This window comes from Loxodonta africana, chromosome 16 (assembly GCF_030014295.1).
Source record: "Loxodonta africana isolate mLoxAfr1 chromosome 16, mLoxAfr1.hap2, whole genome shotgun sequence".
Classification (NCBI taxonomy): domain Eukaryota; kingdom Metazoa; phylum Chordata; class Mammalia; order Proboscidea; family Elephantidae; genus Loxodonta; species Loxodonta africana.
The window spans coordinates 46,516,600-46,544,423 of record NC_087357.1 but is presented as its reverse complement, the minus strand read 5'-3'; the positions used below and the strand labels follow the sequence as shown (position 1 = coordinate 46,544,423).

The window sequence follows — 27,824 nt, the reverse complement described above, 5'->3', positions numbered from 1 at the left end:
ATGGGCTCCAGCATACAATGTTTGTGAGGATGCCGCAGAACTGGGCAGTGTTTCGTTCTGTTGTACGTAGGATTGCCAGGGGTCAGGACAATCTTGACAGCACCTAACAATAACATGTGTGTGTGCGTGTATGTGTGTGTGTATGCTTCACTGATTTTGCTTCTCTATAGAATCCAGTCTAAGAGAGCTAGTCACATAATAGAGAAAGATTTTGGAATCAGGGAGAAATGTTTCATAACATCTAGTCCTGGAACTTTGTGTCAATTATTTAACCACCCTGAACCTCAATTTTTCCATCTGCAAAATGGGAACAATAATGTATACCTTGCAAAATTGTGACAAGGATATTTGATTCCTCAGAAAATTGTAGCTCACTCATCTCTTCAAAAAATATCATGTTCTATCAGGACCTCTTTCAAATGCTTGAAGGGCTATAAAAGTGAACAAGATAAGGATTCATGCCATTACCACTGCTTTTTTCTTTTCTCTCCAATCCATTCCCTCAACCATTTTACATATATAAATATAAACACTAAATTTAACTGAGTTTTCCCAACATTATACAACATTTCAATGATGAGGTAAGAGCAGGTCCCTAAGGTCTTCTGAATCCTATTCTCATGCTTTTTTCCATCATTTCTTTCTGCTTCCTCATTTCTGTTGTCTGATCATCGCAGTCAACCAAGCTTGAAAACTCATAATCTTCTTCAGTACATTCTCTTTTCAAATCCCTGGTATCTATCAGTTCCCAAGTCTTTTTGATCTCTGTTATGGATTGAATTGTGTCACCCCAAAATATATGTCAAATTGGCTAGGCCATAATTCCCAGTACTGTGTGATTGTCCACCATTTTGTCATCTGTTGTGATTTTCCTATGTGTTGTAAATCCTATCTCCATGATGTTAAAGAGGCAAGATTAGTGGCAGTTATGTTAATGAGGTAAAACTCAATCTACAAGATTAGATTGTTTCTTAAATCAATCTCTTTTGAGGTATAAAAGACAGAGGCAAGTAGAGAGACATGGGGACCTAATGCTCCATGTCATTTGGACCCAGGGTCCCTGCACTGGGAAGCTCCTAGACCAGAGGAAGATTGATGAGAAGGACTTTCCCCCAGAGCTGACAGAAAGAGAAAGCCTTCCCTAGAGCTGACACCCTGAATTTGGACTTCTAGCCTCTTAGACTGTGAAAGAATAAATTTCTGTTTGGTAAACCCATCCACTTGTGGTATTTCTGTTATAGCAGCACTAGATAACTAAGACAATCTCTTACTTATTTTCTCTTAAGTCTAATTCCATCAAACCACACCCCAGAATATTGTCCAAATTACAGTTCTACCAGCAATATATCAAAGTGCCTGTTCCTGTTTTTTTTTTTTTTAATTGTGCATTAGGTGAAAGTTTACAGGGCAAATTAGTTTCTCATTATACAATTAACACGCAAATTTTTTTGTGACATTGGTTGCCAATCCTGCAATGTGTCAACAGTCTCCCCTTCTTGACCTTGGGTTCCCCATTACCATTCATCCAGTTTCCCTGTTCTTTCCTGCCTTCTTGCTTTTCAGCTGGCATGCCCATTTTGTCTCGTATACATGGTTGAACTATTTGTGTTATTGTTTGTTTCATAGGCCTGTCTAATCTTTGGCTGAAGAGTGACTTCAGGATTGAGGTAAATGGATATCCGGGGGCCATACTCTTGGGCTTTTTCAGTCGCCGTCAGACCAGTAAGTCTGGTCTTTTTTTGTGAGTTTGTATTTTGATCTACATTTTTCTCCAGCTCTGTCCAGGACTGTCTATTGTGATCCCTGTCAGAGCAGTTGGTGGTGGTAGCCAGGCACCATCTAGTTGTGATGGCCTCAGCCTGGTAGAGGCTGTGGTAGTTGTGGTTCATTAGTACTTTGAACTAATCTTTCTCTTATGTGTCTGATTTTCTTCATTCTCCTTTGCTCCAGATGGGGTGGGGCCAGTAAATATATCTTAGATGGTCACTCACAAGCTTTCAAGACCCTAGACACTACTCACCAAAGTAGGATGTGGAACATTTTCTTTTTAACTGTGTTACGCCGATTGAGCTAGATGTCCCTGGAGATCATAGTCACCAGCCCTCATCCCAGTGAATTGGCCCCTCATTGAGTTTGGATCTGTCTATGAAACTTCTATGTCTTTGCCTTAGTCAAGCTGTGCTGGCTTCATCATTATTGTGTACCATCTTACCCTTCACCAAACTTTACACTAGTGTATTGTCTAGTTAGTGTTCTTCCTCCCCGTCACTCCTCTCTCTCATAACCATCAAAGATTGTTCTGTGTGTAAGCGTTTTCTTGATTTTTTATTAAAGTGGTCTTATACAGTATTTGTCCTTTTGTAATTGACTTATTTCACTTAGCATAATGCTCTCCAGGTTAATGCATGTTGTGAGATGTTTCGCAGATTCGTCAGTGTTCTTTACTGTTGCATAGTATTCCATTGTGTGTATGTACTATAGTTTGTTTATCCGTTCATCTGTTGATGGACATTTAAGTTGTTTCCATCTTTTTGCTATTGTGAATAATCCTGCAATGAACATGGGTATGCATATGTCTATTCATGTGATGGCTCTTATTTCTCTAGGATATATTCCTAAGAGTGGGATTGCTGGATCGTATGGTTATTTCTATTCTAGATTTTTGAGGAAGCACTGTATCATTTTCAAAAATGGTTACACCATTTTACATTACCACCAGTATGGCATAAGAGTTCCAATTTCCCCAAAACCTTTCCAACATTTGTTATTTTCTGTTTTTTTTATTCGTGTCAGTAATATTGGGGTGAGATGGTATCTTATTGTGGTTTTGGTTTGCACTTCTCTAAAGTGATCATGACCATTTCCACATGTATCTGTTAGCCACCTGAACATCTTCTTTGGTGATGTGTCTGTTCGTTTCCTTTGTTCATTTTTAAATGGACGAAGTACCTGTTTTACTGCACTCTTGTCAACTGTAGACATTTATCATCCTGAAAAGTAGTTGCCAACAAATTAGCTCAAGTAGTCATTAGTTTTTGCCTGAATTGTTCCATTAGCTTTCTAAAGAGAGATTTACTCCCATTCTCTGTTTTGCACCCAACTTCTAGAGTAACTTCATAAAACATAGGTCTAAATCAGTCATTATCAGTGTTGCAAATTTCATAAAGAATTAAGACCAACTACTTTTTTACATAAATGTGGTACAAAAAGTATTCAATGATATGTCCCCAAGTCATGTTTATATCTCATCTTCATAACTTCTTCTGTCTTATGCTATAGCTAAACTGAATTCTTTATTGTTCCTTGAATACGTCTTCAAGTTTTCCACTTCTCTATAGAATTGGAACACCTTTGCTTGTGCTGTTCTGAGTACAGAGCATATCTTTTGAGTTACGTTTCCAGTAAATGCGAATTTACATTAACCCTTCACTCACTTTTTCCTTTCTCCTTATCAACAATATACTTTTTCAGAACAATTATTCCAAAATTAGGAATGTCATGGCCATTGAATTGAGGTAGCCGTGGTGGCTTGAGACTTCTCATTGCCTCAGTCTTCAGGTAGTGGTCCTCCCATCTCCAAAACTAGTTATATCTTAGTCCAGAGCTATAACTATAGGGAAGCGTGTTCATAACTTATTATTGGTATGACTGTGCCCTTCTGGAAGAGAGGGAATGACTGGATCATCTAAGGAAAACTAGAATTGCAAAATAACTGGAACAGCTCCCTTCTCTTCATAGTTACCGTGACCTTTTTCTTCAACTTCTTTCTTATTACTTATCTTTGCATAGCTGGTTCCTTCTAGTCATTCAAGTCCAGCTTAAAAGTTGCCTAAAAGAGGGCTTCCCTAATTACTTGAACCAAAATAGCTAGCTAGCCAGTGAGTCTCTATCTTACTAGCCTGTTTAATTTTCTTCATTTTGCTTAACAGTTTTAGAAGTTATTTGCTTTTTTATCTGTTTACTTATTTATTGTTTTTTATATTTATTGTGTATCTTCTAGTATAATATAAGCACCAAGAGGGCATAAGTGTTGTCATATTCCATACAGCGACCCTGGTAACCACAATTAAAGTTAGAATTCTTAGAGAATATTTGGTTTCACTAACTGTTTGCCTTGAAGGTATATTAGCCTTTTGAGGAGAATACTTAAGGAAGATAGAATGTATAGGCTGAATGGTAATTTAATTGCGTGATTTTATTATTAAACATCCTTTTCCAGAGAGTGCTATTTTATGATGTAACATGACAAATAATATATCATGTCAGTCAGCAAACAGATATCTAGTAGTGTGCTGTACCACCTCTGTCTATCATTGATAACTTGAATGACCATTGATGACATACCTAACAGTTTGTAGATAACATGAAACAAAGATGGGTAATCGCATATTAAATGATAAAGTTAGAATTTTTAATGATTTCAACAGACTGTCGGTGAAACAAATTTAAAAGAAAATACTCCTTAAAAAAATGGGACAGGGATATTCCTTGTGTCTGGGAAATAATTTTACAGAATCATGGAGAGAGGGCATAGAATTTTAGTTGATTCTAAGCTCAGTATGAGTTAACAGTATAATGGAGCTGCCAAGATAAAAAGTAAATACGAACCTAAACTATGATAAATGAATTGCAGGGTGCAGAACAAGGCAGGTGACAGTCCCACACTTCTTAGATTGGCCAGACTGCATCTGGGATACTGTATTCATTGCTGGGTCCCAGATTTTAAGAAGATCATTCAGAATTTGGTGCAATTCCAAAGAAAAGTGACGAGGAAGGAAAGAGAACTTGAGATTATCTAACTTGAGCAGGTAAAAAGGTTAGAGATTTCTAACCTAGAAAAGATTTAGAGGGAACACGAAAGCTATCTTTAAGTATGTGAAAGACCTTAAGGGAGAAAGTGTAGGACATTTTTACTATACTAAAATCAATTGATGAAAACTATAGAAAAGTAGATTTTGGCTCAACTCAAAGAATCTATTCAAGGAAAAATTTTACATATATTTATCTAAAAATGAAATGAATTCCCTCCAAAAGTAGCTTTCTGTTTGGGGGTTTTCAAGCAAAAACTGTATGAACACATAATAGGGATATTATAAAGGCAATTGCAGTATTAGATAGAGCAGTGGTCTTCAAACTGGGGTACATGTAAGTAAATGACGGTTTTCTAAAGGGTACCCATGCATAAATAGCTTAAGGAAATCAATATCCAGGTCCTCAGCTCCCAAAGTTAGTTTTTATTGATATATCTGTAAAAGTCTTTTTTTTTTTTAAGCATCCTCCCTCTCACAATGGTCCTTCAGCTTTACAAAGGGAAGACATATCTCTTGTTTATCTCTAATCTTACATGTAGCATCACTTTGTTGTTATTGTCATTAGGTGCCATCAAGTCGGTTCCAGCTCATAGCGACCCTATGCACAACAGAATGAAACACTGCCCGGTCCTGCGCCATCCTTAAAATTGTTGTTATGCTTGAGCTCATTGTTGCAGCCACTGTGTCAATCCACCTCGTTGAGTGTCTTCCTCTTTTCCGCTGACCCTGTTCTGTGCCAAGCATGATGTCCTTCTCCAGGGACTCATCCCTCCTGACAACATGTCCAAAGTGTGTAAGACTCAGTCTCGCCGTCCTTGCCTCTAAGGAACATTCTGGCTGCACCTCTTCCAAGACAGATTTGTTCGTTCTTTTGGCAGTCCGTGATATGTTCAATATTCTTCGCCAACACCACAATTCAAAGGCGTCAACTCTTTTTCGGTCTTCTTACTCATTGTCCAGGTTTCACATGCATATAATGTGATTGAAAATACCATGGCTTGGGTCAGGCACACCTTAGTCTTCAGGGTGACATCTTTGCTTTTCAACACTTTGAAGAGGTCCTTTGCAGCAGATTTACTTAATGCAATGCGTCTTTTGATTTCTTGACTGCTGCTTCCATGGCTGTTGATTGTGGATCCAAGTAAAATGAAATCCTTGACAACTTCAGTCTTTTCTCCATTTATCACGATGTTGCTCATTGGTCCAGTTGTGAGGATTTTTTTTTTCTTTATGTTGAGGTGTAATCCATACTGAAGGCTGTGGTCTTTGATCTTCACTAGTAAGTGCTTCAAGTCCTCTTCACTTTCAGCAAGCAAGGTTGTGTCATCTGCATAACACAGGTTGTTAATGAGTCTTCCTCCAATCCTGATGCCCTGTTCTTCTTCATATAGTCCAGCTTCTCAGATCATTTGTTCAGCATACAGATTAAATAGGTATGGTGAAAGAATACAACCCTGACAAACACCTTTCCTGACTTTAAACCAATCAGCATCCCCTTGTTCTATCCGAACAACTGCCTCTTGATCTATGTAAAGGTTCCCCATGAGCACAATTAAGTGTTCTGGAATTCCCATTCTTCCCAGTGTTCTCCATAGTTTGTTATGATCCACACAGTCAAATGCCTTTGCATAGTCAATAAAACACAGGTAAGCATCCTTCTGGTATTCTCTGCTTTCAGCCAGGATCCGTCTGACATCAGCAATGATATCCCTGATTCCATGTCCTCTTCTGAATCTGGCCCGAATTTCTGGCAGTTCCCTGTTGATATACTGCTGTAGCTGTTTTTGAATGATCTTCAGCAGAATTTTGCTTGCATGTGATATTAATGATACTGTTCTATAGTTTCCACATTTAGTTGGATCACCTTTCTTGGAAATAGGCATAAATATGTATCTCTTGCAGTCATTTGGCCAGGAAGCTGCCTTCCATATTTCTTAGCATAGACGAGTGAGCACCTCCAGCACTACATCTGTTTGTTGAAACATCTCAATTGATATTCCATCAATTCCTGGAGCCTTGTTTTTCACCAATGCCTTCAGAGCAGCTTGGACTTCTTCCTTCAGTGCCACCGGTTTCTGATCATATGCCACCTCATGAAATGGTTGAATATCGACTAATTCTTTTTGGTATAATGACTCTGTATGTTTCTTCCATGTTCTTTTGATGCTTCCTGTGTTGTTTAATATTTTCCCCATGGAATCCTTCACTATGGCAACCCGAGGCTTCGATTTTTTCTTCAGTTCTTTCAGCTTGAGAAACGCCGAGCGTGTTTTTCCCTTTTGATTTTCCATCTCCAGCTCTTTGCACATGTCATTATAATACTTTACTTTGTCTTCTCGAGAGGCCCTTTGACATCTTCTGTTCAGTTCTTTTACTTCATCAATTCTTCCTTTTGTTTTAGCTGCTTGACGCTCAAGAGCAAGTTTCAGAGTCTCCTCTGACATCCATCTTGGTCTTTTCTTTCTTTCCTGTCTTTTCAGTGACCTCTTGCTTTCTTCATGGATGATGTCCTTGATGTCATTCCACAACTCGTCTGGGCTTCGGTCACTAGTGTTCAATGCGTCAAATCTATTCTTGAGATGGCCTCTAAATTCAGGTGGGATATAGTCAAGGTCATATTTTGGCTCTCGTGGACTTCCTCTGATTTTCTTCATTTTCAGCTTGAACTTGCATATGAGCAATTGATGGTCTGTTCCACAGTTGGCCCCTGGCCTTGTTCTGACTGATGGTATTGAGTTTTTCCATCATCTCTTTCCACAGATGTAGTCAATTTGATTTCTGTGTGTTCCATCTGGTGAGGTCCATGTGTATAGTTGCCATTTATGTTGTTGAAAGAAGGTATTTGCAATGAAGAAGACGTTGGTCTTGCAAAATTCTATCATTCGCTCTCTGGCATTGTTTCTATCACCAAGGCCATATTTTCCAACTACTGGTCCTTCTTCTTTGTTTCCAACTTTTGCATTTCAATCGCCAGTAATTATCAATGCATCTTCTTGATTGCATGTTCGATCAATTTCAGACTGCAGCAGCTGATAAAAATCTATTTCTTCATCTTTGGCCCTAGTGGTTGGTGCATATATTTGAATAATACTCATATTAACTGGTCTTCCTTGTAGGCGTATGGATATTATCCAATCACTGACAGCGTTGTACTTCAGGATAGATCTTGAAATGTTCTTTTTGACAGTGAATGCAACACCATTCTTCTTCAAGTTGTCATTCCCAGCATAGTAGACTATATGATTGTCCGATTCAAAATGGCCAATACCAGTCCATTTCAGTTCACTAATGCCTAGGATATCGATGTTTATGCGTTCCATTTCATTTTTGACAATTTCCAATTTTCCTAGATTCATACTTCATACATTCCAGGTTCCGATTATTAAGGGATGTTTGCAGCTGTTCCTTCTCATTTTGAGTCGTGCTGCATCAGCAAATGAAGGTCCCCAAAGCTTTTCTCCATCCACGTCATTAAGGTCGACTCTACTTTGAGGAGGCAGCTCTTCCCCAGTCATCGTTTGAGTGCCTTCCAACCTGGGGGGCTCATCTTCCAGCACTATATCAGACAATGTTCCGCTGCTGTTCCTAAGGTTTTCACTGGCTAGTGGTTTTCAGAAGTAGACTGCCAGGTCCTTCTTCCTAGTCTGTCTTAGTCTGGAAGCTCAGCTGAAACCTGTCCTCCATGGGTGACCCTGCTGGTGTCTGAATACCGGTGGCATAGCTTCCAGCATCACAGCAACACACAAGCCCCCACGGTATGACAAACCGACAGACACGTGGGGGAGCATCACTTTAAGAAGTAAAAACTTCTAATGTGCCAAACAAAGGACAATTTGAAATGTTGAAGTTGGTATTGATAAAGAGAATGATTCCAATGACACTTCCAAATTCTTCTGCAATTTAGTTGGGTTCCCAATTTTTTTAGCAAAATTGAAGGAGAACCTAATAGAATTGTCAGTTGAAAAATTATTTAAAATAATTTTCAGTGATGGATCATTTTTATTTGGGCATGTAACTAATAATAAAGTGTCATACCACATTTTTGTAACAATCGTTATATAGCTTTATAGGTAGGAAAATTGATGCTCGGATAGGTTACATTACCTGCCTTAAGTCACAAAGCTAGTGTAGTAGAGCTGGGAGTTTTATAATACCTGTCAGGTATAGTGTCTGGCTTATTGTACACGGCTCTTGAGATCTATAATCTGCACTTTCTGGCTCTGCTGTGATCCCTTCATTTCTTACTTTTCTAGAAGGAGTGTAAGTGTCATGGTTCTGGCTTCACAGAATTTGGGAGATTCAAAATCACTTTACTATAGTAAAGATGAAATCAAGATCCTCAGAGGCTGAACAAATGAAAGTTTTCTCAGCTTCTAACTTGCCCTACGTAGACCTGCCTCTTCCCGATACACAATTTAAACATACTTTAATAAATGTTAGTCTGGTGTTACGGATTGAATTGTGACTCCCCCCAAAAAATATGTATTGTAAATCCTAACCCCTGTACCTGTGGTTATAATCTCATTTGGAAACGTTTTTTTCTCTGTTATGTTAATGTCATAATATTAGTGTAGGGTATGTTTTAAATCAATTTCTTTTGAGATATGAAAAAGCAGATTAAGCAAAAAAGCACAAATGGGGGAAGATAGATGCCACACCACATGAGATCTCCAAGGAACTGAGAAACAGAAGCTGAAAAGAGACAAGGACCTTCCCTCAGAGCCAACAGAGAGAAAGCCTTCCTCTACAGCCAGCATCCTAAATTCGGACTTCTAGCCTTCTAAACTGTGAGGAAATAAATTTCCATTTGTTAAAGCCGCCCAATTGTGGTATTTTTGTTATAGCAGCATTGGTTAATTAACATTAACCATCTGGTAAGAATATTAAAAAATTATTATTATATCATTAATTCTGACTTCAATTAATTTACAATATATGATAAAGCTCTCATAATTTGGTTAAACAATACTATAACAGAAACTTAAGAGAGGGAATTTAAATTACACAATTTGATAGTTGGAAAAACATGGACTTTGGAATTAAGAATCCTGACACCACTTATACATCATATATCCTTAGGAAAGTTAATTTTTTTTTAGCCTTAGTTTTCTCATCTAAAAATGGTAATATTTCCTATCTCACAGAGCTTTTTAAAGAGTCAAATGTATTATTTGCTTCAATTTTTAATAGTATTAACAACTTCTTTTTATACATAGATCCCAAATGTGGTACCTTTTCACTGCATTGTGTTTGGTCCTTATTCTTAGAACAACTCATGGTCTCTTTCGACATCAAAAATCTGTGAATCCTGAAGCAAATATGAATATTGTAAGTTGTTAGGAAATAACTGATAAACTGCTGAAATAACAGAAAATACTACTCTCCAAATTTTGGAGTTTTTATGTGAACAGAACTATACTTAAACTTATATCTCTGTATCCATATATTTTGATATGGGTCAACTGATAGCCCCTATTTACTATTCTGTAGATCCCAATTTCCTCTTTAGAGTGAATAGTGGTTAGAAAAGTTAGTGAGTTAGTTCTTGAGATATCCCTTTGAGGGTGGGTTTTTATTTTTTATTTATTTTATTTTGGTTTTTTGTTTATTTATCCTTGAGTCCCTGGTATATAAGATGGGAGTTTTGTAGGTATTCTATGAATATATATTGCCTGAATGAATCAGGAATGAATGAAAATAAAAATAGATAGGCCTGAGGTTGAAGGAGAATACTAACGTTCATTATTACATAACAAGTTAGAAATAGCAAACCATTTAACTAGGAATCTTTTGCTAAGTTTTGGTTTTTATTTAATACAGAGTGAAATTATTTCCTACTGGGGCTACCCTGATGAAGCATATGATATTGTAACTGAAGACGGTTATATACTTGGCCTTTATAGAATTCCCCGTGGGAAGACAAACAATATTAACAATTCAGGTAATATTAAATTCAGAACCTATTGGAGACTAGGGCTGAGGTTCTTAGCTTTTCGACGCCTTCTAAGTGAACACAGGACAAGATCTGAAGATTTAGCGAACAGTTTGGTTTTCATATGTCTCCCTGCATGTCTCAAGAGGAGAGCCTGATTCTCCAGTGGCTTCTTGTTCACAGAGTGGTGTAACACAAGTTTCCTTCAGGTTTCTGTGGCCATATGTGCTGATTCTCTAGAGATTTATTTGTTTGATGAGGGGTTAGAAATTCCCTGAAACCTAAGAATATTATTATGAAGGTTTGAAGAGAAACTGGTAAAAATTTCCTTCCTTGCCTTTGTGACTCTCTTCTCTAGTGATGGAGCCCTGGTGGCACAGTGGTTAAGAGCTTGGCTGCCAACCAAAAGGTCAGCTGTTCTAATCCACCAGCTGTCCTTGAAAATCCCATGAAGTGGCTCTACTCTGTCCTATAGGGTTGCTAATAGCAAAAAGATCAGGTTCATAGCAGCCTCGTGGCTCCTTATCCCAACGTATGAGTACATATGTGTCAGCAGGGTATGATGCAAAAGGCACTACATTTGTCAGGATACCTGAGATATTGTCATAGATCTGCCAGTTACTAGCAGACTATGTAATGGATTGCTTTTGCATGTTCATCTTATTGCCCAGATAAATGTTAGGTTTTTTTTTTTTTTCCTAGAATTTCTCCCTAAAAAAAATGTTTCCCATAGGACACCTTCTCAAATTCTTATTTTTAGCATTAAAGTTCTTCAGAGAATGCACATTATCTTGAAACAACCTCAATCAGTGTAACTTTGGATGCATATAAAGTTCCCATCTATGAAGCAAGTACCATAATAAAAGACTTAAAGATAATTTTGAAATACAGTAAGTGCCTTAGAGTTCTCTAGAAACAGCCTAAAGCAGGGGATTCAGGTGCATTTGACTTACTGAGGGTGTAATATCAGGAGAAAGCAATGTGGAGATCAGGATGGGGTAGGTTTAAGATCTAAAGAAGGATATGACTCAGCTGGAGTCTACCTGCGGCTTGCTTCCAGAGGGGCTCAATGCATTGCACCACACAAGTGGTCCCACCTTGAAGTTAGGGAGCCAGCTTTTTGCATTTCCATTCAGTCATTCATTGCCTCTAGAAGGAGGTGTCATCTTCTGAATGAGGCAATTCGTGGTCGCCAAGGGTATTTCTACAGAGAAAGGGGAAATACTGAGCCTTTAGAAAGCAACACTCATAACAACCTGTTTAGTAAGGAAGATTTGAGCAGGCACTTAGAGGATCAACTAGAGTCTACTCCTTGCAATACTGTGATCCACTTGACTTTCACATTAAGTTCATTTCATCCAGGTACAGATTTTCCAAGATTCTGACTGTTCAGAATTTCTGGGGAAACTTGCAAGAGAAAGGTTAGTGGGGCAAATTATGGTAACAGCTTTTGCAGCTGGGCCTAACACCATAGCTGGTACTCATAAACTGCCTTTACCACTCCTTCTTAAGTACCTTGCATAATGAGTAAGCTAGGTCCTCATCCCTAAGCATTACCATGTCCATATCAGGCCATATTTGCTGTCCTTGCCAATTAACAGTTAAACATGGAGTAACAAGAGATGCCCCAGTGGATCATCTGAATGCCAGATATATTTCTCCCTGTCCCCATTATGTATCAGCAGTGTACTTCCCCATGATGGTCAGGGCCTTTTACCCCTGCCAGTGCAGTAACTCCGCTGAGTAGAGAAAGGAATTAAACGAGGAAAGTGTGGAAACCCTGGTGGTATAGTGGTTAAGTGCTACGGCTGCTAACCAAGAGGTTGGCTGTCTGAATCCTGCAGACGCTCCTTGGAAACTCTATCGGGCAGTTCTTCTCTGTCCTATAGGGTCGCTATGGGTCGGAATCGACTCAATGGCAGTAGGATGGTCTCAGTGGGAGTCTAGCTTTAGCCTGGTTCCTGGGAGATATGGGACATAAAGTATATCGCAAAGTTTGTCCAACTTTGAAGTAAGGGGATGATATTTTGTACCTTTGTGTCAGTCAGTCATTGGGTGTGAGTTGCCACCCCCATCAGTGTGGGATCTCTCATTTAGCCAAGAGTGCCAAAAGTGCTTGCCTCAAGAAGGATCAGTTGTGTACTGTTAGCAGATAACACAATAGCTGGTAATGAGAGCATCAACCTAGTTAATGGTATCTAGGCAGAGCACCAGCAATATCTGTTACAGTACATAATGGTGATGTGAATTTTGTAGGAATGGCAACTTGGGGCTTAGAGCCCAACTGAGCATACCTTACAGGTTTTTAAAAGGAGTTATGTCACAAAAACCTTGGAAATAGATTAGGGCTCTGGTTAGGTGAATAAAACAGTGGCTCTAATCATAATGGCATCAGGATTAAAGATGACTGTGAAAAATACAATCTTAAAATTATCTTACAAAATATATAAGTGGGAAAATATATAAAATATATTTTATGTAATGTTATTTGAAATGTGTATGGGTTCCCAAATCACTATTAAATATTGAATTTTTTTTCTATATTCCTGAAAGTTTATATATTTAAGTAAGACATGATCGAATTGCCAATTCGGTTATTTGAAAGAAATCCATTAGTGAACTGTTTGAAGCATCATTGACATAAAATGGGATTAAAACAAAAATCGTTTGCCATCAAGTCAATTCTGACTTGTAGTGACCCTATAGGACAGAGAACTAACTGCCATAAAGGTTTCCAAGGAGCACCTTATGAATATGAACTGCTGACCTTTTGGTTAGCATCTGTAGCTCCTAACCACTATACCACCAGGGTTTAGTAATTTGACAGTTTATAGAAGCAATATTTTAAAATCTTCAAACTGTCACATGTTGAACTTTTGAATTTCATATAAAAGATTTTTATGTAGACTTTTTTTTCCAGCTCAGAGGCTTGTTGTATACTTGCAGCATGGTTTGCTTACATCTGCCAGCAGCTGGATTTCCAATCTTCCTAACAATAGCCTGGGCTTTATTCTGGCTGATGCTGGTTATGATGTGTGGATGGGAAACAGCAGAGGGACTACCTGGTCCAAGAAACACTTGTACCTAAAAACAAATTCCAAAGAATTCTGGGCTTTCAGGTACAAAGACAATGAAGTAATGTTTAATTTTATTTTATAAGTGCATTGAACATTTTTTTTTTTGATTGAAATAAAATAAAATACAGGTTTTACTCTTCTCAACTCAGGGTTTTCAGTAGACCACCAACATTTATGTAAAATTTGGGTTGAAAATTAAAGAGTGCTTGTTTGATTTTAAGCTTGTTTCCATTTTTTGAGTAGTACCCTTTATTTCTTAGTGTACTGTTAACCAGCCTCCACCCTTGCTTTTACCAGTCTCTCACTCTGTAACTCATATCTTTAGTCTTTCTCACTTACTTAGAATATACAAATGTCCTTTTTACCTTTTTATAAGACTGCCTTGTAAATATTTCCTTCCTTGACTTCTTTGTGTTCCCCACAAAAGTCTCTATTGAGTAGATACATTATAAAACATAATTTATTGCTCATGCCAAAAAAGGGTTGAAATTTGCCTATTTATTATTTTCAAATGTTAATAATGGTGGGACGTGCTAGTTTATTTCCATTTCTTTTTTGTAGTTTTGATGAGATGGCCAAATATGACCTTCCAGCTTCTATCGATTTCATTGTGAAGCAAACAGGACAAGATGAAATATTCTATGTAGGCCATTCACAGGGCACTACTATTGGTATGCCTAGAGAGAGTGTTGATAATATTCTTTAATCACTATTCTTAAGGTTATAGACAGACTTCTTAAATTGTAAAAAAACTTCTGGGCCTATATGTTGAACAAAGCAAAATCGTGAGACAAGTATGGCATAACAGTATGCCCTGGAGTCTTACATGCTGCTTCGGTTCACATAGAGCCTTTGCTAATCACAAATAATTGATCGCAGAAACAAGGTTGTTTGTGGTTTTGTTTATTTGCAATTGTATAAAAGTTGCATATCCATTCTGCTTAAAATCAAAGTGAGATCATAATCAAAATTTGTTCCACAACGGGAACTTATGCATTATTTTTTTGAAAATATAGCATAGGTTTTATGAGTGTGAAAAACTTGAAAAGGCTCTTCATGTTTTCGAATTTAGGGCAGATCAAACTTAAGAAATGCACAAAGATGAAGAAAGCCTTCCTACATTAAAAGATGAGCAGAAAAAAAATCTTTTCTTCCCATAGAACTCTAATACTCTATCTAATGCTTTACAACTACTTTCAGGCAAAAATTTTCTGAATACCTTAGTTTTCATACATGGTGCTATACACCTGTGTACTCCTGTTCTTTCTCCTTTCAATGTTGCAAAAGCCATTTTACAATAGAAGCTGACATTAAATTAGTCTTGTCATTTCTAGGCCGAAGAGTAATACTTCCTTACAGGAATAATTCATTTCCTAGCAGAAAAAGCATGTTGTGTAACAATCTAATCCCATTTTCTGTAGATCTTTTCTCTGACATTAACCAGGTGTATGACTTTTAGTCTAAATTCCCTTCAGCTCTTCGGTTATTTGAAACCAGGAATCCCTGAAGAATTAGTAAATAAGAAAAAAAAAAGAGTGATGGACCAGAGCTTATTAACTCATAATATGACATGCATTTCTTTGGTTATTTGACTTCTCAGAACATGGTGAGAGAATAAAAACAATCAGAATTAGAGAAGATGTACAAGAAGACAGCCTGAAAAGATAGGGAAGAAGGAAGAACTATTTGTCATATTAATGACTCTAAGTTACTAGTAAAATATAAAATAACAATTAGTATCAGGAAAGTTTTTAAACATACAAGGTGAATATTAAAACAATTTGACATTTATTGAGTATATCATTTAAAGTATAGGATTCCTCTACCTGAAAAACTCACATCTTATTTTTCACCATTGCCAGTTATAAAAATGTTAAGTATTGTTCCTGATTTTTAAACTGTGTTATTATAATTCTGATTTATTGCTCAATTATTGCTCTTTAATCCTGACAATTGGCATTATTTTCTGATCAATATGCATGTCACATACTGGATGAACAATAATTGTTTGATAAATAAGAAAGAATTGAGTAAATTAGTTATTCAGGGACCATTTTGAACTTACTGTTATTCTCCATGGTGTCATTTTCACATGTTATTAATTGCTTAAGGATAGCTTACTATTTTCATTTTCTTTCAGGTTTGATAACATTTTCCACCATACCAAAAGTGGCTGAAAGAATAAAAGTATTTTTTGCATTAGCACCAGTTTTTTCCATTAAACACTCAAAAAGCCCTTTAATTAAGATGGCATACAAATTGAAGTCAGTGATCAAGGTATGTTCTACCTTTCTTTTATGTAATTGATAACCGAAAGTGACAGAAATTCTTGGCTTTGGAAATCAGAAGTCTTGACTGTATATGAATTTACATGTATGAATTCAAAGTTTTGGGTTAATTTTTACTGGATTCCTGCCTTTGTTTCTACAAGGGAATAGAAGTTTACTTATAATAATCTTAGACACCTCATTGTGAGAGAAAATCCAGTTGTGAAATTATTTCTACATCCTGCTTCTAAGTTTTTCCTTCGATCTAAATTTTTTAAACTACTACAAGATAATACATTTGATTGTATGTGTAGTGAATTTACCACATCATTTCTTGAATAATTACTGTGGTGTTCCAAATACCAATAAAGTAAATTTATTTTACAGGCTTTTTCTGGAAATAAAGGCTTTTTACCTAATAAATCATTTAAAAGTTTTGTTGGTTCAAAGCTGTGCCCACTACAGCTTTTTGATAAGATTTGCCTCAACGTCTTATTTATGATCTACGGATATGATCTGAAGAATATAAATATGGTGAGAACAAGTTGTATTTGAATTGTATTTTTGCCAGTCTCTGAAAAGCAGCTCTTAATAATGCTTACTCTATGCCTTGTGTATAATTCTATGATTAATCCACATATACTAGCAGTCTATCTGATTTTCTGACTGTATCAGCACTATGCAGGTAATTTGAATTAGCATGCTGGGATTATTTTTCTTACGTATTTGTCTTGCTCTCTGGAAAGACCAGAAAAAAGCCCTGAGATGGGTGTCTTTATTAGCTTTAGCTATTATGTTTTAATTTCTTGAGTCTTCTTATATTTAGATTCTTTTCTATTCCATTATTAAGGAGCCCTGGTGGTGCAGTGGTTAAAGGGCTCAGCTGCTAACTGAAAGGTCAGCGGTTCAAACCCACCAAGTACGCCACAGGAGAAAGATGTAACAGTCTGCTTCCATAAAGATTTACAGCCTTGGAAACCTTATGGGATGGTTCTACCCTGTTCCTTAGGGTCACTATGAGTCGGAATCGACTGAATGGCAATAACTCCATAACTCCTGCTCTTATACCCTGGTTCCTAACACTCCTTCCCTTTCTTGTTGATCCTTGTATAATTAGAATTATTGCCTGCCAATTATCTTCCAAGCTACCAGAATTTATCAGGCAAGGTCCTGGAGTAGGAAACTACTTTAGTGCTCAAGCTGCTATTAACAAGGTCCTTTGGATTGATCTTAAAGATGTAGACATTACTTCTAACACCTTTTCTGCACATTTAAAATTGAAATTTGGCAGAAACAATTGTAACATTTGGACAGTGATCTGTTTTTGTACCTGGCCTTTAAGAATCTCTCAATGAGAGCCAATTTATTCATTCTCTTAACTCCTTAGCACATGTTTATGCCACAAATCAGGATGATTTTATTCAACCCAAATGGGCTGTATAGTCAATTATATAAATATGAAAGATACTCTTCATAACCAAAGAAATGAACTTAGTTCTCTTTTTTTCCCATAAAGGTGTTAGCAAAGTAACTTCTTGCACAGAAGGTAGAAGAAACTAATATCCTTCTTCCTCATGTTTTTCTGTCCATATAGTGTTTTTTTATTTTTTATTTTTTTTATGCACTGTATGAAATGGAATGAACAGAAGAACCATAAATATAACATTCATTCTTACTTGCCTCATTCATCCTTTTATAGTATGTTTTGGGCACTATATGTGGGCATTGCTGTATTTTCTATAATTATACTGTGCTAGCTCTGAGAACTCTTTCTGTGGACTATTTGGAAAGATTATTCTCTTGCTTTCTACCCTTCAAGTTTGTGTATCCTTGTAGCCCTGGTTGCACAGTGGTTAAGGGCTTGGCTGCTAACCAAAAGGTTGGTAGTTTGAATCCACCAGCCACTCCTTGGGAACCCTATAGGGCAATTCTACTCTGTCCTATAGGGTTGCTAGGAGTCAGAATTGACTTGACAGCAGTGTGTTTAGTTTTTTTTATTTTGTTTTTTTTTAAATCTGGGACCAAAGTTGGCGGTGTCGTAGGTTGCAATATGGCTCATGTACAAAGTAGAAAGTTTGAAGTAGGAACATTTTACACACAGCGTGTTTCAGAACAGTAAGAGTGATACTATCAAGTAATAGCAATACTATCAAGTGATAGCTGGATTCAGTCCTCTTCAGTTTATCAAGATCTATGGGGAAGTTAGACTCTGACTTGGAATTTTTTCCAAGAGCCAGTATGAATAACCAAAAGAAAATCCTGCAGTTTTTAAGAAGGTAGTGAGCAGAATCAGAGCAATGTCACCCAGGGATGGGAAACCAGTGTAGGAGAGTTTAAAGCAAGCCATGATGCAAGAACAGGTGGCAAAAACTCTCACCAATGTAACTTGAAAAATATATCATCAGATAACTCAAAATTTTTACTTTGCCCACTTGTTATGATTGCTTGATGGCAGCTTCTAGAAAGAAATCCCAACACTTAAAAAAGAAAAATGGGCCTGAGACATCTGAGTACAATTAATGAGGATATATGGCTATGAATTTGGGTCTCTTTGAGGGAATGGATTTCTTCTTGCCTCTTTTCTAAAGCTGAAGTAGAGACTCTGGTAAACATCTCAGGTTATTCATGAATAAGCATGATGAACATCCATGAAAGTGACTTGTAAGCTTCTTCATCCAGAAGGATGAATATGACAATGTGCTTTGGGTTGAGTAAACCTCCCATACACATTAAGGTTAATAGTAGTGACCCAGATGGAAATAACATCCAGAAAGTGACATCTAAGAAACTATATATATTGGAGTTTATCTCAAGCACAGGGAAAATTTATAATTAGAGAATCCAGTGAATACCTATGAGTTTAAATCATAGAATGTTTCTATTAAAAAGTCTGTACAGGCCATTTTAGATTGTTCTGTTAGAACTATGCTCTTGCCAGTCCCAAGTACCTGGAATTTCAGTGGAAACAAAAGAGATTTCTTTTTCAGATGCCAGGTAGCCAAATGACAAGAACGCTAAAAGGAGATGCCATAGCAATTAAAAATACAATATGAAAATTTCACATCAGGTCATGAGTGAATGGCAGAATCCAGATTTATTCTATGACCATAAGCAATTAGAGAATTTGTAAAAATATAGGACACAACTATTTCTAGACATTAGAAAACAGAAATTTTAAGACCGTGATCTCTGAGAAATGGTAAACATATGCAGTAAGCCCAGCCATGGTTCAGGCTCTGTGCCTGGAGAAAATTAGCCAACTGTGGCCCAGGAAGGAAACCTCTAAGACAGCCCAGAAATTTTGTTGAATCAAGGAGCAAACTTTGGTGTTCAAGGAAGGTAAGGTGGCTAGAATCTTTAGGGAAGAGTTCAGAGAGCAGAGTTCCAGAAATCTAAGAAATCTTTGAGACTTTGGGTTAATATCAGTCAGTGCATGTGTGAGGTAAAACCCAATGAGGTGAGGCAAAAAACACTTCTGATAATTTCTGGGGATCTGTAAGACAAATAATTCCCAGAGCTCACACAGAGCCAAGAATCATTCAAATGGAGAGGCCTTGTTGAGTATATTTATTATTGATCTCAGAAGGACATTTTAAAACTACAAAATTGCCCCAAGAATATAGGCTTTTAGAAACCTGTACTCAGGAGATTTTTTTTTTTTTAAGCCCTCAAAAGTTCAAACTAATCTGCAAGTAACTTAATTGCCTGTCAGAAAAAGTCCAGAACTCTTTAAGAAAATACAACAAGGTCAAGCACTCAATAACATAAAATTCACAATATCTAAACAGAGGAGTGCCTGGGTGGTGCAAATGGATAACACTTTCAGCTGTTTACTGAAAGGCTTCAGGTTCAGGTTCACACAGAAGCACCCTGGAAGAAAGCCTTGGCGATCAACTTCTAAAAAATTAACCACTTAAAACTCTATGGAGCATGGTTCTACTCTGATATACATACGGTCGCCGTGAGTCTGAATCCACTCAACAGCAACTGGATTGGTTTTTATAACTCATTAATAAGAAGACAAACAAACCGATAAAAAATGGATAAATATTTGTAGAGGCACTTCACAAAAGAAGTGGAGCCTTGGTGGCACAGTAGTAAAGTGCTCGGCTCCTAAGCTAAAGATCAATGGTCTGAACCCACCAACTACCCCTCAGGAGAAAGTTGTGGCAGTTGGCTTCTGTAAAGATTTACAGCCTTGGAAGCCCTATGGGACAGCTCTACTCTTAAGGGATACTGTTGAGTTAAGGAAACGCTGGCTGCTAACGAAAGGGTCGGCAGTTCAAATCCACCAAGCGCTCCTTGGAAACTCTATGAGGCAGTTCTACTCTGTCCTGTAGGGACATGAGTCACAATTGACTTGATGGCAATGGATGTTGGATTTATACTATGAGTCAAAATCAACTCGACAACAATCGGTTTGGTTTTGGGTTTTGGTTCACGAAAGTATAGCAATGTGTAGTGAGCACATAAAAAGTGCTTACGTATCAGACAAAATAAAACTACATTGAGATATCATTATACTACCTCCAGTATGAGTAAAATTAGAAAAACTGACAATCCAGAATTATGGCAACGATGTGGAATAACTAGAAATTTCATACTATGCTAGTGCGAATATAAAATGTACACCAGTGTCTTAGTCACCTGTTGCTGCTGTAACAGAAATACCACAAATGGATGGCTTTAACAAACAGAATTTTATTCTCTCACAGTCCAGTAGACTAGAAGTCTGAATTCAGGGCGCTGGCTCCAGGAGAAGGCTTTCTCATTCTGTCAACTCTGGAGGAAAGTCTCTGTGATGCATCAGTCTTCCCTTGATCTGCGAGCATCTCAGTGCAGTAACCTCAAGTCCAAAGGACACACTCTGCCCCCGGCACTGCCTTCTTGGTGGCATAAGGTCCCCATGCTCTCTGCTTGTCTTTTCTATCTCAAAAGAGATTGCCTTAAGGCTCTAATCTTGTAGAACTCATTAATATAACTGCCACTAATCCATCTCATTACATCATAGTGATAGGATTTATAATACATAGGGAAATCACACCAGATGACAAACTGGTAGGGAATCATGACCTAGCCAAGCTGACAGATATTTTCAGGGGACACAATTCAATCCAAGACGAACAGCTTTGGAAAACAATTACATAATTTTTCATAATGTTAAATATACATTTACCATGTTGTCGTTGTTAGGTGCCGTCGAGTCGGTTCCGACTCATAGCGACTCTATACACAACAGAACGAAACACTGCCCAGTCCTGTGCCATCCTTACAATCCATGCCATGCTTGAGCTCATTGTTGCAGACACTGTGTCAATCCACCTTGTTGAGGGTCTTCCTCTTTTCTGCTGACCCTGTTCTGTGCCAAGCATGATGTCCTTCTCCAGGGACTCATCCCTCCTGACAACGTGTCCCAAGTATGTAAGACACAGTCTCACCATCCTTGCCTCTAAGGAGCATTCTGGCCACACTTCTCCCAAGACAGATTTGTTCGTTCTTTTGGCAGTCCATGGTATATTCAATATTCTTCGCCAACACCACAATTCAAAAGCATCAACTCTTCTTTGGTCTTCCTTATACATTGTCCAGGTTTCACATGTATATGTTGTGATTGAAAATACCAAGGCTTGGGTCAGGTGCACCTTGGTCTTCAGGGTGACATCTTTGCTCTTCAACACTTTGAAGAGTTCCTTTGCAGCAGATTTGCCCAATGCAATGCATCTTTTGATGTCTTGACTGCTGCTTCCATGGGTGTTGATTGTGGATCCAAGTAAAATGAAATCCTTGACAACTTCAGTCTTTTCTCCGTTTATCATGATGTTGCTCATTGGTCCAGTTGTGAGGATTTTTGTTTTCTTTATGTTGAGGTATAATTCATACTGAAGGCTGTAGTCTTTGATCTTCATTAGTAAGTGCTTCAAGTCCTCTTCACTTTCAGCAAGCAAGGTTGTGTTATCTGCATAATGCAGGTTGTTAATGAGTCTTCCTCCAATCCTGATGCCCCATTCTTCTTCATATAGTCCAGCTTCTCAGATTATTTGTTCAGCATACAGATTAAATAGGTATGGTGAAAGAATACAACCCTGATGCAGACCTTTCCTGACTTTAAACCATTCAGTGTCCCCTTCTCCTGCCTGAACAACTGCCTCTTGATCTATGTAAAGGTTCCTCATGAGCACAATTAAGTGTTTGGAATTCCTACTCTTCCCAGTGTTATCCATAGTTTGTTATGATCCACACAGTCGAATGCCTTTGCATAGTCAATAAAACACAGGTAAACATCCTTCTGGCATTCTCTGATTTCAGGCAGGATCCATCTGACATCAGCAATGATATCTCTGGTTCCACGTCCTCTTCTGAAACCGGCCTGAATTTCTGGCAGTTCCCTGTCGATATACTGCTGCAGCCGTTTTTGAATGATCTTCAGCAAAATTTTGCTTGCTTCTGATATTAATGATATTGTTCTATAATTTCCACATTCGTTTGGATCACCTTTCTTGGGAATAGGCATAAATATGGATCTCGTCCAGTCAGTTGGCCAGGAAGCTGCCTTCCATATTTCTTGGCATAGACAAGTGAGCACCTCCAGCGCTACATCTGTTTGTTGAAACATCTCAATTGATATTCCATCAATTCCTGGAGCCTTGTTTTTCGCCAATGCCTTCAGAGCAGCTTGGACTTCTTCCTTCAGTACCATCAGTTCCTGATCATATGCCACCTCATGAAATGGTTGAACATCGACTAATTCTTTTGGTATAATGACTCTGTGTATTCCTTCCATCTTCTTTTGATACTTCCTGTGTTGTTTAATATTTCCCCCATGGAATCCTTCACTATTGCAACCCGAGGCTTCAATTTTTTCTTCAGTTCTTTCAGCTTGAGAAACGCCGAGCGTGTTCTTCCTTTTGGTTTTCCATCTCCAGCTCTTTGCACATGTCATTATAGTACGTTCTCTTCTCGAGAGGCCCTTTGAAATCTTCTGTTCAGTTCTATTACTTCATCAATTCTTCCTTTTGCTTTAGCTGCTCGATGCTCAAGAGCAAGTTTCAGAGTCTCCCCTGACATCCATCTTGGTCTTTTCTTTCTTTCCTGTCTTTTCAGTGACCTCTTGCTTTCTTCATGGATGATGTCCTCGATGTCATTCCACAACTCGTCTGGTCTTCGGTCACTAGTGTTCAATGTGTCAAATCTATTCTTGAGATGGTCTCTAAATTCAGGTGGGATATAGCCAAGGTCATATTTTGGCTCTTGTGAACTTGCTCTGATTTTCTTTAGTTTCAGCTTGAACTTTCATATGAGCAATTGATGGTCTGTTCCACGGTCGGCCCCTGGCCTTGTTCTGACTGGTGATATTGAGCTTTTCCATTGTCTCTTTCCACAGATGTAGTCAATTTGATTTCTGTGTGTTCCATCTGGTGAGGTCCATGTATAGTCATCGTTTATGTTGGTGAAAGAAGGTATTTGCAGTGAAGAAGTCGCTGGTCTTGCAAAATTCTATCATTCGCTCTCCGACATTGTTTCTATCACCAAGGCCATATTTTTCTACTACTGATCCTTTTTCTTTGTTTCCAACTTTTGCATTCCAATCACCAGCAATTATCAATGAATCTTGATTGCATGTTTGATCAATTTCAGACTGCAGCAGCTGATAAAAATCTTCTATTTCTTCATCTTCGGCCCTAGTGGTTGGGGCGGATATTTGAATAATAGTCGTATTAACTGGTCTTCCTTATAGGCATATGGATATTATCCTATCACTGACAGCGTTGTACTTCAGGATAGATCTTGAAATGTTCTTTTTGACAATGAATGCAACACCATTCCTCTTCGAGTTATCATTCCCAGCACAGTAGACTCTATGATTGTCCAATTCAAAATGCCCCATACCAGTCCATTTCAGCTCACTAACGCCTAGGATATCGATGTTTATGCGTTCCACTATATTTTTGACGATTTCCAATTTTCCTAGATTCGTACTTCGTACATTCCAGGTTCCGATTATTAATGGATGTTTGCAGCTGTTTCTTCTCATTTTGAGTCATGCCACATCAGCAAATGAAGGTCCTGATAGATTTACTCCATCCACATCATTAAGGTTGACTCTACTTGGAGGAGGCAGCCCTTCCCCAGTTATCTTTTGAGTGCCTTCCAACCTGGGGGGCTAATCTTCCAGCACTATACCAGACAATGTTCTGCTGCTGTTCATAAGGTTTTCACGGGCTCATACTTTTCAGAAGTAGACTGCTGGGTCCTTCTTCCTAGTCTGTCTTGGTTTGGAAGCTCTGCTAAAACCTCTTCTCCGTTGGTGACCCTGCTGGTATCTGAATACTGGTGGCATAGCTTCCAGCATCACAGCAACACACAAGCCCCCACAGTACGACAAACTGACAGACACTGAGATGTTTACCCAAGAAACCTGAAGACTTGTGTAAGCACAAAGACTTGTACTTGAATGTTTATTACAATTTTATACATAATAACCAAAAACTAGAACTACCTATGCTTCCTTCATAAATAAATGCATAAACGAGTTGTGATGTATCCATACAACTGGAATACTACTCAGCAAGAGACAGAAACAAACTAATGATACATACAACATGAATAAATCTCAAAAATACTATACTAAGCAAAAGAGTTTAGACATAAAATAATACATATACTGTGATCTATTTCTATGAAACTCTGGGAAAGAAAAATCTAATTTATGTGACAAAAAAGTAGGTGACTTAACCCATCCTCCTGGCCTGAGAGAAACAGCTACAAAAAACCCAGGGACCAAAAATCCTTCCCTAATTGGACTAAAAACACAGAACCAGCTCCAGCCAACCATATATGATCCACAGTCTTGGGCTCTCATCCCTACAGGGAACAAGGTGGCTATTACAATGAAAAGGTAATTCTGATAGGGATCTGACCGTAATTGTTTTAGTGGATTACTGGAAAGACAAGTTTCCCAGGTCTGATATCTCTGCATATTCAACAGAAGCCCTCACTGACCCACAACGGGGAACTGAGGGCTGAAGCTCCCTCCAGACCACCTAGCCTCCTGCCTTAGGGGTCTGAGGATGGTGACACCTACCAATCTGTAGAGGTACTTGCACTGGGGGCCTAAGGTACAGCTGCAGAGCCCACCCACCAAAGTGCTTTAGGAATAGAGACACACCTACCTCACTGACACTTGGGGGAAGCCTGTCAGCATCCTACCCCCCCCCAGAGTGTGACCCCCTGCTGCTACTAGAATCTGGTGCACACAACTATCAACACTACTCCTCTAGGTGGATAGGTGACAGTCTGCACCACACACTTGGTGGCCCAAAATCAGATTCTATTCAAGAATAGTGAATAGACTCTTAGGCTTATTTATATATCTGATAACAGCCCAAACCAGCTGGTTATAGGACATAAGTGATTCAAGGGCTATAACAATCAAGATGGCGCAATCTAGTAGCCCATCTATGTATATTGAAAGAAAAAAAAACAAGATAAGACTCAGTGAGCAAATATAAAATAAGTCACTACAATATCTTAGTGATGGCTTGGAGACAGTAGTCAATATCAAACCACATAAAGAAGCAGACCATGATTGCTTCTACAACTCCCCAAACGAAAGAATCAAAATCTTTCTCAAATGAAGATACAATGCTGGAATTACCAGATGCAGAATATAAAAAACTAATTTACAGAATGCTTCAAGACATCAGGGATGACCTCAGAAATGAAATAAGGCAATCTACAGAAAAAGCCAAGGAACACACTGATAAAGCAGTTGAAGAACTCAAAAAGATTATTCAAGAACATAGTGGAAAAATTAATAAGCTGCAAGAATCCGTAGAGAGACAGCATTCAGAAATCCGAAAGATTAACAGTAAAAGTACAGAATTAGACAATAGGAAGTGAGAGGAGTAGACTCGAGCAATTGGAATGCAGAGTGGGGGAGCTGGAGGATAACGGAATTGACACCAATATAGTTGAAAAAAACTCAGATAAAAGAATTTTAAAAAAGGAAGAAACCCTAAGAATCATGTGGGACTCTATCAAGAAGAATAACTTGGCGTGTGATTGGAGTTCCAGAACAGGGAGGGATAACAGAAGACACAGAGAGAATAGTTGAAGATCTGTTGGCAGAAAACTTCCCTGACATCATGAAGGACGAAAGGATATCTATCCAAGATGCTCATCAAACCCCATATAAGATTGAGCCAAAAAGAAAATCACCAAGACATATTATCATCAAACTTGCCAAAACCAAAGATAAAGAGAAAATTTTAAAAGCAGCCAGGGATAAAAGAAAGAAAGGTCTCCTACAAAGGAGAATCAATAAGTTCAGACTACTCAGCAGAAACCATGCAGTCAAGAAGGCAATGGGATGACATATATAGAGCACTGAAGGAGAAAAACTGCCAGCCAAGGATCATATATCCAGCAAAACTCTCTCTGAAATATGAAGGTGAAATTAAAACATTTACAGATAAACACAAGCTTAGAGAATTTGCAAAAACCAAACCAAAGCTACAAGAAATACTAAAGGAAGTTGTTTGGTCAGAAAACCAATAATATCAGATACCAGCACAACACAAGGTCACAGAACAGAACATCTTGATATCAACTCAAATAGGGAAATCACAAAAACAAATTAAGATTAATTTTAAAAAGAAAAAAATGCTCAAAACAGGAAATCATTGAAGTCAATATGTAAAAGATCACAATAATCAAAAAGATGGACTAAATACAGGTGGCATAGAACTGCTATATGGAGAGGGAAACAAGGCGATAAAGGACAATAGGTTTTCACTTAGAAATATAGGGGTAAATATTAAGGTAACCACAAAGAGGTATAAAAACTCCATAACTCAAAATGAAATCCAAGAAAAAGATAATGACTCAGCAAACGTAAATTCAACTACTATGAAAATGAGGAACACACAAATTACAAAGAAAAACGTCTCAGCACAAAAAAGTAAGTGGAAAAATGAAATTGTCAACAACACACATAAAAAGGCATTAAAATGACAGCACTAAACACATACTTATCTATAATTACACTGAATGTAAGTGAACTAAATGCACGAATAAAGAGACAGAGAGTCTCAGACTGGATAAAGAAACACAATCCATCTATATGCTGCCTACAAGAGACACACCTTAGACTTAGAGACACAAACAAACTGAAACTCAAAGGATGGAAAAAAATATATCAAGCAAACAACAAGCCAAAAAGAGCAGGAGTGGCAATATTAATTTCTGACAAAATTGACTTTAAAGTTAAATCCACCAAAATGGATAAAGAAGGACACTACATAATGATTAAAGGGACAATAGACCAGGAAGATATAACCATATTAAATATTTATGCACCCAATGACAGGGCTGCAAGATACATAAAACAAACTTTAACAGAACTGAAAAGTAAAATAGACACCTCCACAATTGTAGTAGGAGACTTTAACACACCACTTTCAGGGAAGGACAGGAGTTTCAGTAAGAAGCTCAATAGAGACACAGAAGACCTAATTGCTACAATCAACCAACTTGACCTCATAGACTTATACAGAACACTCCACCCAACACCTGCAAAGCATACCTTTTTTTTCTAGTGCACATGGAACATTCTCTAGAATAGACCACATATTAGGTCATAAAACAAACCTTTGCAGAATACAAAAGATCGAAATATTACAAACCATCTTCTCAGACAACAAGGCCATAAAAGTGGAAATCAATAACAGAAAAATTA

General features: G+C 37.8%; 1 protein-coding gene across 2 annotated transcripts in view; it reads left to right on the top strand.

Annotated features, from left to right (window-relative positions):
- Positions 1-10,112: 10,112 nt before the first annotated feature.
- LIPJ (lipase family member J) overlaps positions 10,113-27,824 on the top strand; it is a 40,808-nt gene continuing 23,096 nt past the window's right edge. Inside the window, exons 1-6 of one of the 2 annotated variants that reach the window (XM_010589128.1) lie at positions 10,113-10,139; positions 10,632-10,752; positions 13,664-13,862; positions 14,382-14,491; positions 15,961-16,097; positions 16,475-16,621. In XM_010589128.1, the coding sequence (XP_010587430.1) occupies positions 10,131-10,139; positions 10,632-10,752; positions 13,664-13,862; positions 14,382-14,491; positions 15,961-16,097; positions 16,475-16,621 (723 nt within the window). In that variant the 5' untranslated portion in view covers positions 10,113-10,130. The remainder of the gene's footprint in view (positions 10,140-10,631; positions 10,753-13,663; positions 13,863-14,381; positions 14,492-15,960; positions 16,098-16,474; positions 16,622-27,824) is intronic. The other variant, XM_064269602.1, reaches the window with a different exon arrangement.